At 43.7% G+C, this 16,247-nt stretch overlaps 1 protein-coding gene across 1 annotated transcript; it reads left to right on the top strand.

The window, feature by feature from the left end:
* The first annotated feature begins 398 nt into the window (after positions 1 to 398).
* On the top strand, positions 399 to 15,479 carry LOC135879404 (histone PARylation factor 1). Its single transcript, XM_065405378.1, has 8 exons — positions 399 to 462; positions 1,072 to 1,231; positions 3,028 to 3,214; positions 4,002 to 4,100; positions 9,072 to 9,222; positions 12,785 to 12,872; positions 13,566 to 13,738; positions 15,236 to 15,479. Exons 1-8 carry the CDS (start codon positions 421 to 423, stop codon positions 15,365 to 15,367), a joined length of 1,032 nt encoding a protein of 343 aa, XP_065261450.1. The 5' UTR covers positions 399 to 420; the 3' UTR covers positions 15,368 to 15,479.
* The last annotated feature ends 768 nt before the right edge of the window (positions 15,480 to 16,247 follow it).

Genomic DNA, 16,247 nt, shown 5'->3' with positions numbered 1-16,247 from the left:
GAGAGGGGTGGCACATGTGGCAATTTGGGGGCAGCAGGTCCCTCACTCCCTCTAGGAGCGAAGGACCTGCTGCCGAACTGCCGCTGCCGATCGCCGCTTTTTCCCCCCCCAATTGCCGCCGCCGATCGCGATTGCGGCTTTTTTTTTTTTTGCTTGGGGCGGCAGAAATGCTGGAGCCGGCCCTGTGTGGGACTCATAGACCCTAAAGCTGTAGGGCTGGAAGGGACCGTGAGCGATAATCAAGTCCAGCCTCCGCCCTGAGCCCCCTAGCGCCGCCTGGCGGAGACCAAAGGCAGGGCCGGGCTCTCCCGCACCCCGCAAGGAAGGGGCGGTGCCCTCGCGCTCTGACGCGGTGACGTCATCCGGTCATGCCCTCGGAAGTGCCCGGCGGGGGCGGGGCGGGATGCTGCCGGCAGAAACATGACAGGAGGCGGGAAGCGGCGACCCCGCGCCGGGGAGCAGGTACCGGCCGCGGGCGGCGAGCTGGGGCAGCCCTGCCACGGGACGCGTGGGAGCCGGGCCTGCTCCAGGGCACAGCCCAGGGAGAGCGGCCCGCGGGCGCTGGGAGGAGGCGGCTGCTGTCACTGGCCGGGCCATAGACGGGGCTCCTGAGTCCTCGCCATGGCGCTGTCGCTGCTCGGAGTAGGTCTCGGTGCCGCCGGCGGGGCGGGAAAAGGGGCACGGCGGTGGGGTGGGCTGATCTGCAAGGCCGCTGCTCCAGGCTGTGCCATGCAGCCCCGCGCCTGCTACCTGCTGGCCTCTTCCCAGGGTCTTCCGCGCCCTGTCAGCGGCTGTTATGAGGTTGCAGAGGTGGGACGAGAATTTCCCGGAGTCCATTAGACCTACTTCTGCAGGTCCTCTGGAGCCTTTACCGTCAGCGTGCCCTTGACCCCCCTCTGTGTGCGTCTGGAAACTTGCACCCAACCTAAAACCTGTGAAATTCCTAACCTGTGCGTACAACGCCTTTTTAATCCCCAAAGAACTCACTCGCCTACGCTCCGAATTCGCAGAGTCCTGTTAACTCACTCCCTAGAGTTAACGTGTGTGCATTTCGTTGCTGTTTACTTGCAGTGTGAAAAAACTAAAGAAGTCAAGAAGAGACGGTCCAACCAGGCAGATGTTCCTGATCAGCTGCGTCAAGAAGTAGAAAGTTGCTATCGGCTCAGGATGCCTGAAGACTTTTATCAGTTCTGGAAGTTCTGTGAGGAGCTGAAGCCTGACAAGCCAAGTGGTGGGTTCTAAAAAAGAGAACTTCTGCATGCTGTATGGCTTAACTTGAGTTTTCAAAAGCAATCTGAAGGCCGTTTAGTGACAAAGGCAAATGGGAAGCTTTTGGAATGATTTTTCCAGTTTAGAGACAGGCTAGTGTTTCCCCAACTTTGGTATAACTTTAGGCTGGGCAAAAGGTGTATCAGACTACAGAACACATCTCTATTTAAAGCTGTGTGTGCACATGTGTTTGTCCCCTTCAATTTGCAGATTGTTATGAAACTGACCTATTTGAGCGTGAAGAAGTTAAGATTAATTCAAGAACGCTCTTAATAATCTGACCTTGAAAAGAATGAGTAAATTTATTTTTAATGTTTAGGATTTACTTGTTAGCTTTCAGACATGCAGCCTTTTCATAAATATTTTTTTCAGGTTGGCTAGGGGCTGTTTGGGTATGGGGGGAAAATCTGTCTCCTAAAACAGACTGTGTCTAGATGTTTTGGTCTAGAAACAACAGCTTAAAATAAATCAGTAGAGATTGCTAGAGGCAAATAAAAACAGGTTATTTTTGCAAAAAAAGTATTAGGGCAACATATCTTTGTGAAAGGAAAGCTGTCTGAATCTGAGTACTAAAAGCTTTAAATGCACAGGTTAGAGCAGGGGTCGGCAACCTTTCAGAAGTGGTGTGCCAAGTTCACTGTAATTTAAGGTTTCCCGTGCCAGTAATACATTTTAACGTTTGTAGAAGGTCTCTCTCTATGTCTATATTATATAAATAAACTATTGTATTTAAAGTAAATAAGGTTTTTAAAATATTTAAGAAGCTTCATTTGAAATAAAATTAAAATACAGATCTGATCAATTTAGTGTGATCCTTGCCTGGGATCCTTGTCTATGGTTCCAGCCACCAGCTGGCGGTGGGCTGAGCGGGGCTGGAACCCCAGACAAGGATCCCAGCCCCTACTCAGCCCTCTGCCGGTCTGGGCTGAGCGGAGCCGGCGGCAGGCTGAGCGGGGCCGGCAGGGACCCCAGACTGGCAGCGGGCTGAGCCGCTCAGCCCGCTGGCAGTCTGGGGTTCCGTCCACCAGCTCCTGCCAGCCGGGATCCCGGCCGCCAGCCCCCCTCAGCCCGCTACCACCCTCGGGTTCTGCTCACCCAGGAGGCTGAGCGGAGCCAGCAGCTGGGACCCCGACTGGCAAGGGGCCGGCAGCCAGAACCCTAGACCGGCAGCAGGCTGGGTGCTGCTGGCAGTGGACTGAGCCACTCAGCCCCCCACCGGCCTGCTCAGCCCACTGCTGGCTGAGTGAATGGAACCCCAGGCTGGCTGCTGGCTGAGCGTGGCCAGCGGCTGGGACCCCAGACTGCCAGCGGGGGTCTCAGCCGCCGGCCTGCTCAGCCCGCTGCCAGCCTGGGGTTCCTTGGGGGTCCCCAGGCCAGCAGCGGGCGCTGAGTGGGGCCGGTGGCCGGGACCCCGGCTGGCAACGGGGCAGCAGCCGGAACCCCAGAGTGGTGGTATGCTGAGCCGCTCAGCCCGCTGCCGCGTGCCATCAAAAATCGGCTCGTGTGCCATAGGTTGCCGACCCCTGGGTTAGAGTATCTTGTATGAGGGAGAATAAACATGAGTTTGGAGTCTGATTATTTGGCTTTTAGACTTGCTGTGTGATACCTAAGCAATGTGAATTTGAAATGTGCTATAATAAGCACAGCTTCAGTTTTGTTCATGTCAGCTTTCCATTTGGAAATGGAAATGCCTTATGGCTGAGATCTTGTTTCCTGCATGCACGAGAAAATGTCACAGTTGATGATTTTGTTTTGCAGAAGCACTCCTATCAAGTACTGGACTTCAGCTAGTTGGACCATATGATATTCTTGCTGGAAAACATAAAAAAACAAAATCAGCAGATCTGAACTTCAACCTTCACTGGAGGTTTTTTTATGATCCTCCTGAATTTCAGACTATAATTGCTGGGGATAGCAAAACTCAGTATCACATGGGATATTTCAGGTATTGCATTTTATATATGGTCCTTATCTTTTTCTCCATTTCCATTGATGTATGTAATGTAAGAACTCTGCACCATTGTCAAATGATAGAACCTCTACTTACTACCTCCCTCAGTCAGATAGATGACACTTCAGTTGTCATTTTTAGTAGCTAACATTATAGGGCAAAATGTATTGGAAGGACTGGTGATGAGGGTTAAAGACTATCTTACAAACCAAACAAACCCTGTTTTAATCATAATGATGTTTTTAACTACTGCCACGATGTCCTGGAGCAAATGGTTATCTGCTCCTGGGGTTGGACAATGGGGAAGAGAACTGTGTGTGTTTTTGTTTTTCCTTTTCTATACTTGAGTCTACCTGGCAACACTGGAAATATATGCTTCTGCCTTATTTCTTCTGTACAGAGCCACTTCTTGTCAAGATCTCTTTGCTGCTCCAGCTAAAGAAGTGGCTCTAGTATAATTATTCTGTATTCAAATACTTAAAGTTGTGCATGTGAATCTAGTGTGATTCAATACTGTATTTAAGCTCTTGGTGGTCTCTGCTGTTTGTAGTGAAGAATTAATCATTCTAGCTGGCATTCTCTGAGAGACAAAGGATTGTAGACTGAAGTGTGGGGGGGGTGTGCCTAGAAAGGCCCATGGAAGTAAGGGGAGGTTACATTTTAACTGCCCAGTGATAAATGTAAGACTTCAGGCTCCAGTGCTCCATTCAGCATCTCTTGTGCATGCTAACTTCACTTTAAAGAGAAAAACCCTACTGTTTGTATACATTTTGTTTTATAGGGATGTGCCAGATGAACTTCCAATGTGGGTTGGTGCAAACGAAGCAAAGAAAAGCTGTGTAATTTCTCAGATTGGTGACAATGTATTTGCTGCAGTCAAGTAAGGTTTACAACTTCTGTTTCCTAACTACACCTCTACCCCGATATAACGCTGTCCTCGGGAGCCAAAAAATCTTACTGCGTTATAGGTGAAACCGCGTTATATCGAACTTGCTTTGATCCACCGGAGTGCGCAGCCCCGCCCCCCCGGAGCGCTGCTTTACTGCGTTCTGTCCGAATTCGCGTTATATCGGGATAGAAGTGTAAATGCAATTCGTTTTCCTCTAAACCACAAAAAAGTACTAATGTGAAATACCTTAACTACTTGTTTAAGTACATTTCTGATTGACTGTTTCAACTCTCTCCTCGTTTCTGCCCCCTTCCAATTTTCGACTATTTGGAAAGGGTCAGTATTCTAATCTTCCTCTGCTTTTGAAGGTTAGTGAGTTGTGGCAGCTGGCACTGTTCTTCTATCTTTCACTCACTCACACACCTGTGTAGGTTTTTTACTTTGAAAATAATACTAGAGAAACCTCTACAGATATGGATACCTTTCATAAGATTACTAGACCCAGAGTAAATTGGCTGACCAGTCTGGAACTTCGTGGTTGTACTAAAATAGCCAGGGTTGCTTTTCTTTATAAAGTCCAGTATGTGTTTCTGTAGGAATAGAGCATTTCAGCAGAAAATGATGATAGAGGCATTAACAGAAGCCATGATTTTAAAAAAAGATTGTAGTTTGTCAGAATGATTGCAGGTTGCATTTTGAAATGAACTTTTGAAGGGGGATGAAACACAATGGTGAAAAGAATTCATATGAAGAACATTTTACTAAACCAAGAGTGTCCATCTCTACCTTATACAAGTGACTTTTACATGTTGGCGAGGACATTTGTCATTCTAAAACAGAACTAACAAATAAAAACTGTCACTACTAAGCTGGGACAGGATAGCTTTCTTTTGCAATTAATAGGAGATCCACAAGGTTTTAATTGCTCTAGCATAATATCCACAAGATGGAACTGTAGATATCTTCTGACCTTCCTGAAATAAAAGTTAGGGAAAACTAGGTAAAATTAAAACTTAAAGCTTTATAGGCAGTGGTGCACATCGGCAAGAAGTATAGGTGTGTACTGAAAGGACACTGTTCCTCAGACACCTAAACAGAACACTTAGCTTATGCAACAGATGCTTGGGCAGGGACGTATCCAAATGAAGATGTATTTTGTGTTCTGGCCACACTTCCTCCAAAGTCTTGGTAGGTTCCCATTCTTGGGTTAGGAGCTTACTTTGCTTCAGAGCTCTGAGCCTTTGAGGTTGCCTTTAGTTTTTCAAATGTACTATGCTTGGACTATAAACACCTTAGTCATGGTTCTCCCTTCTGATATGTTTCAGACATCCATGTTCTTGTTAGTTATTCTGTTTCTAACTGATTACAGTGTGTTGAGTTCTTTAGCTGTAAACTATTATTGCAGTGTGGGTTTATTTGTGCATTGTTCTATTTTCACTTAATTGAATGATGACTTGTTTACTCATGCTCATTAACTTTAAATACCTTTTTAATGGCAACATTTATTCTAGATGTTAAACACCATGACTTATTAATTAATAATGCTTAAAAATAATAGCCAGTCTTTTTTTAGAGAGCAGATGCAGTGGTAAGAATCCACATATGTAAAGCATCCTGAAAATATATTTTTAATTTAAAAATAGATCTTAAATTTTATACTTCTGTAGATACCTGTCTTTTATATTTTCTTTTCTGTGGGGTTAAAAATGGTATGACATGGCTTGAAGAAAACAGGACACCCTTTCAGCCACCTTTAATTTTTCTCACTAGAAGCCTTTCTTTGCTGATACCTGTGCTCATGGAATGAGTTAGAAATGCTACCAGTATATTGTGTCTCTGAAAAGGAAGAGACTCCTTTAGGTCACCACATCAGAGATGGCCATAGCTGGAGATGGGACACTGAATGGAGTGTAGCAGTGCTCTGAAGTGGAACCAATCATTCTTTTTTTCTCATGCATGGCTGGCTGGGTCTTGCTCACATGCTCAGAGTCTGATTTTCCCTATGTGGGGTTTGGGAAGGAACCAGATTAGCAGTGGCCTTGGGTTGGTTTTTTTTCCACCTTCCAATGGAGTGTGGGTCACTTGACAGGATTATCTGGGTATATCTCACTTAACCAATTCCCTGCCATTGCAGGGGCCTCAGGCATTGGTGCATCTCAGTTCCTCCTAGTCTCTCCCTGTGACACATGATAGGTTAGTCTCCTGTGAGCTGTAATACTTCAGTTCTTGGGGTTTATTGTGCAGGGGCTAGGTGGTGGTGGCCTGTTTTATATACAGGAGGTCAGACTAGATGATCTGGGGGTTCCTTGAGCTTATATTTTTATATAATAATTTAAATGAAATAATGTACTTGAAGCAACACACGGGGACAATAATGGCTAAAATGTTATAGGGAAAGCCAGCAGTGATCCCTGTGTTTTGTTGCCTAACACTTTCTGTTAAATGGTCTTGTGACCTTTTGCAGCAGGGCTCCTGTCTTTGGCAGGGGACAAAGCCATGAATTACTGTTCAGATTTGGCTGACAAACTGTTGAAAAATCTCCATTTCTGTGCTATGTCTTACATTGTTACTGTTTAATTTTAGCAGCATACCAAAACCCCTAAACGTTTTAAGGCTGGGTGGCTACTTTGGCAGCAGCATATGCTGCACTGGGAACTCTCCAATGCAGAGACTCAGCTAGCTGCTGCCAAAGCAACTGCATCGGTTGGGTGGGGAGAGGTGAGGCTTCTCTGCCCACATCACCTTAGTCTATTGGGTTACCGGATGGAACAGAGGCCCCTTAAGCTGCTCAGAGCTAAATGAGACCTCTCGAAGAGAAAGACAAATGTCCTGGTTCTCAGCTAGCATGAATGCTAGACTCATTTCTGTTACTGGTGTTAAGTCTTCACCTGTTGCAACTTTTGTTAATATCAACACCTCATACCTCACAGAGAGTTACATATTCTGAAACTAGAATCCAGTTCTCTACTATGGCAGACCCAAATTCTATCCATTTAGATGTATTGCCTCTCAATCTCCTGTCTTTTGTCCTTGACTATGATTTATTTTAAATGAGGCTACTTATGCAAAAATAACCCACTGTTTCATTGTCATGCATGTTCTTCCTAATGGCAGGTTCACTGAAAATAGCCTTCTCCTGCTGTCAGCTAATAAAGTCCCATAGCTCAAGTGGTAGAAGTCTGTGCTGAACATCCATGGTTCAAACCTTAGTGGCAATGCATGATGGCAGCATTTTTACAGTTGTGCATGACAGAATTTGCATTTCATTTCCTTTTAAAGGAAGCTACATTCAAAAACGACACTTAAAAAAAAAAAAAAGTTCTTTAGTTTGCACAATCAAGCACTCAGGGGAGATAATGCCAAAATGAAGGTTGCATTCACAACCTTCATTTGGCCCCTTTGTGTGCATCATGATACTGTCTCTATATGATCATGTATTACCTGTATTTTTTTCCCCACGAAAATTCTGCCTTACTCAGTGGACAGGATAGTTGGAGCTCAGGGACTGAATCTCAGTTATGGACTGAATGAGGCTGTCTGAATGTCTCCTGCTTCATTTACTCTAGAAGTTAGAAAATGTACAGAGGATGAGGCAGAGGACTGCAGGAAGAGATAGGATAGTTTTGTTGGCTGAGGAAAATGAGAGCTCAATGGTTTTTGGCTGTAGTGTGTTAACTTGTGAATGCCACATCCAATCAATTCTGAAATTTCAGGGAATGTTTTTATGTATTGATGAGCAGAACCCTATTAAAGTGGGAAGCTGAAAGGGAAAATGGGGGACATCTGGTTAGCAGACCCAGCAGCTTCAACCACCTCTGTGTCTATAGATAAACAAACCCATTGGTGGCATCCATTAACACCTTCCAGCATAAGAATACCCCATCTCAGCTTGCCTTTCCTGCCAATGCCGTTATAAAATGGTGACACCTTGAATGACTTGTCTGTCCGACAAAGAAAAATACCATCCATTCCCCTCCCACCACCATTCTTAGAGTCAGAACCCCTGGCATGGAGGGAGAAAGGGGACACAACCCCCAGCATGTGGCAGAGAAGGGATTGGGGAAAGACCCTGGTATGAGGGGAGGAAGAAAACGGGGGGACAGAGCCGCTGGCATGTGGGGAAGGGTGAGGGGGTTACAGAGAGAAGGGAGTTGGAGGAATGGAAGGAGCCTCTGGGGTGTGCAATGTGCTCCGCCTCCAGAAGCAACAAACTATGCCACCCTCTGGTGGCTAAGGCAGGTGAATGCAGCATAAGAAAATTCAGTTCTGGCCTTGCATCTGCCATCAACTTCATATGATGAGCAAGTCACTTACATAAAATTTTTGTCCGGTTACACACCAGTTGTGTGTTCTTCATTTCCTGGATAATCAGCCTGAGACACTTAGGGCCTCATTTTCAGGAGCACTCGCAACTGCAAGGGATGTCAACACCTCTGGGAGAGAAGGAAAAAAAAGTTAATGTTTGTGAAGCACTCTGAGCCAGTGATAAGCATCATAGAAAAGACCAGAAGAAAATGCTTAATTTTGTATTCCAGACAGGGTTTGGATTATATGTAGCAAATAAGGCATGAAGCCACTCATTGAATGATTACAATAAAAAAAAAATCACAGCTGCCTCAGTTGATATGCACTCTCCGGCCCCTGTGCACCTATAGGAACAGGTCCTGTAGAAATAGTATGAGAATATAACTGAAGACATGCATCATAATACATGTGCACAAGACTATACAGGCAACCTTAATTCTAGCATTTCCTAATTTTTGAGTGCTTGAATGTAACCTAATAGCATGTTAAAGCTATCTTGTGTATGAAATGGTCATACACAATCATTGATTAGCAAATTTTTTGGCTAAGAGATTAGGGGACTAGATTTTTTTTTTTTTTTTTTTATTTAAAAAACAAAACTTTCTAGATCCTGAGACAGGTGACCTGCTGTGTAATGAGTCTTCCTTTGTGTTTCAGATTGTTTTTGTCAAAAAAGCTTAAGGAATTGACAGATAAAAAGAAAAGTGGTATTTTGAAAGACATAGATGAAAACCTTACAAGAACAGCAAAAGAATTGGGTTATTCGCTGGAACAGAAAACCATGAAGATGAAACAAAGAGATAAGAAAGTATGGCTTTTTTTTTCTTTTTCTGACCAACTAGGTAAAGTTGCTCTCGCTAAACTAATTCACTTTAGCTTTCTCTCCTGTTCAGCTAAGACACAATCTCCAGAGCATTGACTAAGGGGTGATATTGTCTGAAGAGTTGCTCCCCGTGTTCCTTCCTGTGCCTGAAAGGTGGAGGCTGTTGGCTGAAGTTTTCAACAGTACAGGAAATCAACTCAATCCACTTCTAATACTACACATAGTGGCTCACTGCTACCAGATTGCTCAGGCAGCATGTAAATGTCCTCATGTGGACATCATATGATGTCACCATTATTCTAAAATGGTTGTTTGGTATACACTTATTTTGGAGGAGAGTTCTAGCATTCCTGTATGGCTGGTTTGGTCACTGAGTCCTAACTCAGTGATTTATTTATTCTAGATGGGCTGCATAGATGGCAACCTTTCCTATGAAATGTTATGCCATGTAGTGTTACAGGAACCTCTCTGTATCATGGTGGCTGCTTACTGCCTCCTAAGCACCCTCTCCTGACCAAGAGTGCTACTGCTGCTCCCCACTCCAGTTTTCTCCTTCACAAGGTGCCTTAAACTCTACACAGTCCAAAGATTAAACTGGATCCCAGCTGGGGAATGTTTTATTCAGTCCTCCAGTACACACTGGCCCTTCAGGCCACAACTCCAGTTCCGTGTCTCTCTCCCCTTAGTTAAGGGGGTTCCCAGCCTTGTTTCCTAGAGCTGGCTCACAGTTCAATTTTTCTGCAGGAGCCAGCCTTACTCTCTGCAGCTGCTTCTTCAGGCAGCTACAGGCTTTTTCAGGCTTCTGTCTTCTGAGCATTTCCCAGCTCACTATCATGCCTGTTGGCTCTGGCAGTATCAGCTCCTTCTCTCAATCACACACATACTTCCTGCTGCATTTTAAGTTGGAATCATCTGATTCCTTTCAGATAAGCCTCAACTTTAGAGCCCTGCAAATATCGCTTTATCCCTGTGGACCATGTTTGTGGATTGGATGCGGATACAAACTTTGTATTCGTGCAGGGCTCTACTCATCTTGTAATCAGCGCTGGTTTAGCCCCAGGCTCTCCAGCCCAAAGACAAGCCAGCCTGTTACATATTCCAACCTCCATACTACCAAAAAAACAAACTCAAATTCCCTGTGCAATCTACCACTAGCTCAAGGAGGAGTAGTGCTGAGGTCATTCTTCATCTGATGTCTACTGGATGGCAGGATCTGACCCATCTAAGTAAACCAGCCAACTACCCACCTTTTTTTTGTTTTGTTTTGTTCTTTAAGCGCTATATAAACTTCCAGTGTTGGGGAAACAATGCTAATGTCCCTTTTGAGAGAGTACCTGCTGCTTAAACAGCCACCAGCACCTCCATGTGTAGTTCCTCTGTCAGTGAAAGGAGGATCATATTACAATTTAAACTTGCCATTTTTAAAAGCAGACATTAACTTTTAACTGGCATTTACTGAAGGTTGCACTAAGAAAATAAAGTGTAGAATTACTGAAGTACAACAGCAATTTTTAATATGTATATCTTCAATAGGCCAATGATGAAGAGCTACTAACATGAGTAGAGAACTTCTAACTGGATCCCTGCTATCTGTATGGGGGAAGGGATAATCTCAAATTTGATCAATTTTTCCAAGTACTACAGATGAACTAAATAATATAAAATCATGTCTGTTACATGTGTAAACTTGAAATAGAAAGTATATCCACCAGTGTGTCAACTGAAAATAGGTGAACACTATAAAACCACTGGTCAGCAGTCCCTCAGCTTTTAGACAAAGTCAAATCAACCTCCATTATTTAACAAGGAAATTCTTAGACCTCTCTTTATTTTGAGAGGCAAACTGCCTTAAGGCACATGCTGTGAGAATACTTGGAAAAGTCAGTTTGACTAAGGATGTTTAGGGGCAGAAATTAGGTATAGATTAAAAACTCTTCAAGTTGGAAACAAGCTAAAATTAGCATACCTGATGGGTCAGTTTTTGGATCAAGAGGGTAATAGTAATTTGAGGATACTGCAAGTGAGATGTCAAGTTTGCAAAAGACACTAGAAGTGGAGGCAGACCAAATGAAGAACAATGCACATGGATTTTGATTATTTAGACTGAGTCAGCACGGTATAGCAATGCAAATGTGGAATGATGTAAAACAGCCTGGTTTCTTGCTTCTAGTCTAATGGAGACAAGAAGTTCTAAATTGAGCTAAAGAGCACACTGAAAAGAAAAGGCGAGGGAGTCAGGATGTTTGTACATGTTGATGGGGTAACTGATACTCACCCACGGCTGTAGAAAAAAGGGTCAAATTGGATACCTGGTAGTTAGGAGAGAACCTACAAAACAAATGGTGGTATTACCTGAAGAACTTGCTAAGCCTTCTGGAATAGCATGAAGTACCGGTCTCTATTTACCCAGGGTCAGGTATTCTTCCCTTAGAGCAGTGGTTCTCACTCTTTTTTGTGGACCACTTGAAAATTGCTGAGGGTCTCGGTGGACCACTTAATGATCTTTCCAAATGTTGTTTGTACCATTAGCTAACTATTGTAAAGCACTTTAGATAAAAGCGCTCTATTAAAAAAAAACACCTTAATAATAAACATTTATTTTGGTCTACAAATAAAAGCACACAGCTCATATTTTAATCAGTAGTCTTACCTTTCTAATGCGATAGATGTGCCACCTCCTCCCTGCCGCACCAGCCCCTGAGCTGGGGCTGGGAAGGGGGGGGGGGGGGTGTCTCTTCCCTGCCACGGTAGCTCCTGAGCTGGGGCTGGAAAGGAGGGGGATCTCTCCCCCGCCACAAAGCTGAGGAGGGGAAGGAGGGACGTCTCTCTCTGTCTCTGGCAGCTGCAGCCCTGGAGCTGGGGAAAGTTGCCTCTTTCTCTGGCTGCCGCAGCCCTGCACATCCCAAATTCCCCCCACCCTTTCTTCTCACCCCACTGCCCCCTCCCAATGATAGACTGAGCAGTACTGACTTTATGAAGCCTTTCTCCTGACACACCCCTCCTCACCTAATAAAGGTTTAAGAGCTAGGGTGCACAATCAAGAAACTGGGGTAACAAAGTAAATTGAGATACTGGAAAAAACTTAACAAATACATACATAGACCTGGTGGTCATTTTTCTTTTAACAAAACTGAAAATGCCTATAAGGGGATAAGAGCCAGTAGCAGTGTGGCTTGTTGTATAGTCTGTCAAAAGGAACAAATTGTTGTAGCATGCATTTAGATTAGCATTGCCTTCCTTCAGTGATTGTAAGAATCCCTCCCTGCTCCCCCCACCCCAGTCCACCAATTAGAATGTTCCATCACTGTAGGGTTTACAGTTGGGTAGATGTAAAATGCTGCAGGGGTTGTAATTATTAGATTTGGAGGCAAGAGTGAACACTATGTGACTTAGTATCTGGAAATTCAGGCTCCAGGACACAGTTAGTTTATCTTCTGGTTGACGATCGGGGGTGATGTGGGGGTATAGCAGGAGCAAGGTGGTATCTTATGTAGCTGATGTTACTGTGTTCTTACCATGATGCACCATTTTTCTTTCCTTTATTCAGGTAGTGACTAAGACATTTCATGGAGCAGGTCTGGTTGTGCCTGTAGATAAAAATGATGTTGGGTACAGAGAGCTCCCTGAAACAAATGGTAAACTGTTTTTTAAATTTTTTTAAAGTAAAAGCATCCTTGTTCAGCTCCTTCTTCTGTTTTAGTCAAGTTGCACTCAAACACTTCTGCTGGCTGATGCAAAATCTAGACTGCATTTATACTAGGTAAGAGTATTAACAATATTGTGGGGAACAGAAAACAGCTGATCTTTTATTGTCATAACACTTGAATATGTAATTTTGGTTTGAATCAACATTGTTTTAATTGGATGAAAACCATAGTCCAGTGAATACTGAAAACTCTCCTGAAACAAGCAATTGAAGCTGACTGCATCATAAATGTATTGCTGAGGAAACCATTTAATTTCATCTGATAATAAACAAGAGCAGGTTTAAGTGCCATAAGACTTCTTTATGACACAAAATTTCACTCAACATGTATACTGAATCTTCAAAAGGCAGCACCTTGCAGTATTGCTCTAACTTCTGAGAATAACCTGAAGTACCCCTGTTCCAGAGCGAGTAAGTTCTCAACTGTTTCCACCCACAACTCCAAAACCAGACTCTTTTCCTACAACCCTGTATTTTAGGATTCATTGTGCTGCTTGAGTGAAAAAGATCATTGTGCTTTCTATGGCCGAAGTTGGTACATACCTAATTCAGATGCAATGAATGAGTTCACATTTTAAATAACATCAGTGTGGAATTTACTTTTCTTTATTTATAATTACAGCTAATCTTAAAAGAATTTGTAAGGCCATTGTGGATGCTCCTAGCGATGACCAGAGACTGAAAGCCTTTGCACCCATTCAGGAAATGATCACTTTTGTTCAGTTTGCTAATGATGAATGTGATTACGGAATGGGGTATGAACTGGGAATGGACCTCTTTTGCTATGGGTCACATGTAAGTACTAAAACGTACACTTAAAAGTTGTGTTTTGGGGTAGAACAGGACTTAATTTGGGGGGCTTTATTCTTGTCAAAAAACCTCAAGTTGACATCATTGGTTGCTATGTTACAGAAGATACAATAGGCCCTCAGTTTGTAGTTGCTTAATGGCTTATTCATCTTCAGTGAGGCCGTCTGGTGTTTTTGTTTGAAAGTGTGTTCTCGCTGTCCAATATCACTAACTTAGCAAATGTAGTACATGTGACTTGGCAATATATACAGTCATTGTGCAGATAGGCACCTAAAAATGCAGATAGATGGGATTTACAAAAGCACCTACATCTTTAGGTACCTGAATGCCTTTGTAAATCTAGCCCACTATTAACACCAAAATTAGCATTTCTTCTTAATTGACTTTTTTTTCCTAGCACTAAGGCAGTGGTGCCCAAACAGAGAGAGAGAGTGAGTGTGTATGTGTGTGTCACACCCATCCCTTACCAGTAATGGAATCTGTCTGCCTCCTGTCCCCTGCCCCTCCATTACAGCACAGTTGGCTCAGCAGAGGAGCCTGGGTTGAAGGTGGAGCTGGGGGCAGAACTGGGGATGGGGGAGGAGCTGGGGCTAGAGGCAGGTTCCTGGCAGCTGCAGTTCCCAGTATACCCTGAGGGAAGGAGAGGATGGCGTACAGGAAACTCTGTGCAAGCTTGGGACCGAGGATCAGGCTCTCTCCCTCTGGATCCCTGAGCTGTGCCTGTCTGGGAAAGGAGGGGGCCCCATAGCTGGGCTCTGGAGGAGAGGGGGTGCAGGTATCTGGGCTGGAGGGAGCTAGAGGGGAGGGGTTGTGGGTGTCTGGCCCCCTAGCTGGGCTGGGGGGGAGGGGACAAAGAACCAGGAACTTGGTTGACATAGGCATTTATTTAAGTCTACTTCTAGGGGAATTTGTGTCTCTCTACTGTTAGACATACTTGCTGACAGGTATTCTGGTAACTTATTTCAAAATAATTGAAACTGGCATGATTATGTAGTGTTGTTTTGTATACAGAATTTTTCATTTTTTAGGGCAGAATGCCCACAGGAGTAAACTGTGTTGAATTGTGTTGTCCTTGCCAAAGGGAAACGTCTATTCTTAATATAGATGTGACAAAATAACAAGTGTGCTAAATAAAACTCTGATACCCCCTTTACTAGAGTGAAGTTCCAACTGGATGGACAGAAATAACAATGCTTGTGAACAATAGTGTGAAGTCATAGTTTGGATTTTGCCACTTTAAATAAGTGTCACTTTGAACAAGGGTGGAGGTAGACAGGAGCAACCTTAACCATAGTTCCTTAGCTTGTATTCAATCCTGCCTGATCTAGAGGAAAGCTACATGGCTTTCATTGTGTATGACAAGATTAATAGTTCTTGAAGATGATAGATTAGGGCCTGTGTTCACAGTCAGAAGAGATGATTGTTGCTGTTCTGTCTGCCAAACTCTGCTCACTCACTCACTTTCCCCCCTATAATTTGCAGTATTTTCACAAGGTTGTTGGTCAGCTGTTACCGCTTGCATACAACCTGTTGAGAAGGAACCTCTTTGCTGAGATTGTTGAATCACATTTAGCTAACAGAAGTGAAGAGAATGTGGACCAACTAGCAGCATGATCCAAAGAGAAGAGGGCTTAAGTATAATGTTTCAAGTATTAGTGATGTTAAAATTGTTTTTGGCATTAAACTGATGTAGGGGTTTTTCCAATAGTAATATAAAGTAATGTTTGTGTGGTAAATAAAATGTTTTTTAAAATTAAACTAGGCTAGCTTTCTTTATGTATCCCAAGAAAATAACAGCATTTTTAGCTCTGGCAGAGTTAAAACAGCAATTCCTAAACTTTACTCAAGCCTGAACCATGCTATGGAAAGTTAAAAAAAGGTACCCATGTCCAACCTGACTTCTCCATTAGATGGGGGTATAATGCACATCTCATAACAGCAGGGGACTGTTTTCCATCATGTAACAAATGTTTTAACCCTTTCTTTCAAAACAATGTTGAATGTTTTGTGATAGTCTAAGAACAGTATCTACATCTTGTAGCAGAAAATTGTTACCCTTAGTATTCACTTACCACCATCAGCAAGGGAGCTGGGTTTGTCCACTCAGTAGAAGTGTCATGCTATCCAAGGAGTTGGTACTGTAAGTTTGTACATAGGCAATTTGATTCTTCAGTCTGTACAAGATTCCAGTATAAATGGACAGTTGCCCTAGCTACTGCATAGCCATAGCCCAGAAAACAACATACTCTTCTCCTTCAAAGATCCAGACCCTTTCCCTTTAAGGTCTGAATGTTCCCCCATGCTGTCATTGATTCCCTGGTTTCATCTGCTTCTCTCCTCCTTCATCTGAGGGCAGTTTTAGGAAACAAGACTCATGGGAGAGCTACTGGGGATTTGCTATGGCACTGTGTGCTGGCTGTTGCTGCCTTTTCTGAGCACAGCACCCTGGCCCCTTTAAAGTTAGGAAAACTAACACCATGACTCACTAAAGGCA

The sequence above is a fragment of the Emys orbicularis genome, chromosome 5, assembly GCF_028017835.1.
Source record: "Emys orbicularis isolate rEmyOrb1 chromosome 5, rEmyOrb1.hap1, whole genome shotgun sequence".
NCBI classification, from domain to species: Eukaryota; Metazoa; Chordata; order Testudines; family Emydidae; genus Emys; species Emys orbicularis.
The sequence above is the reverse complement of the archived record's forward strand: the minus strand, read 5'-3'. Positions and strand labels throughout refer to the sequence as shown.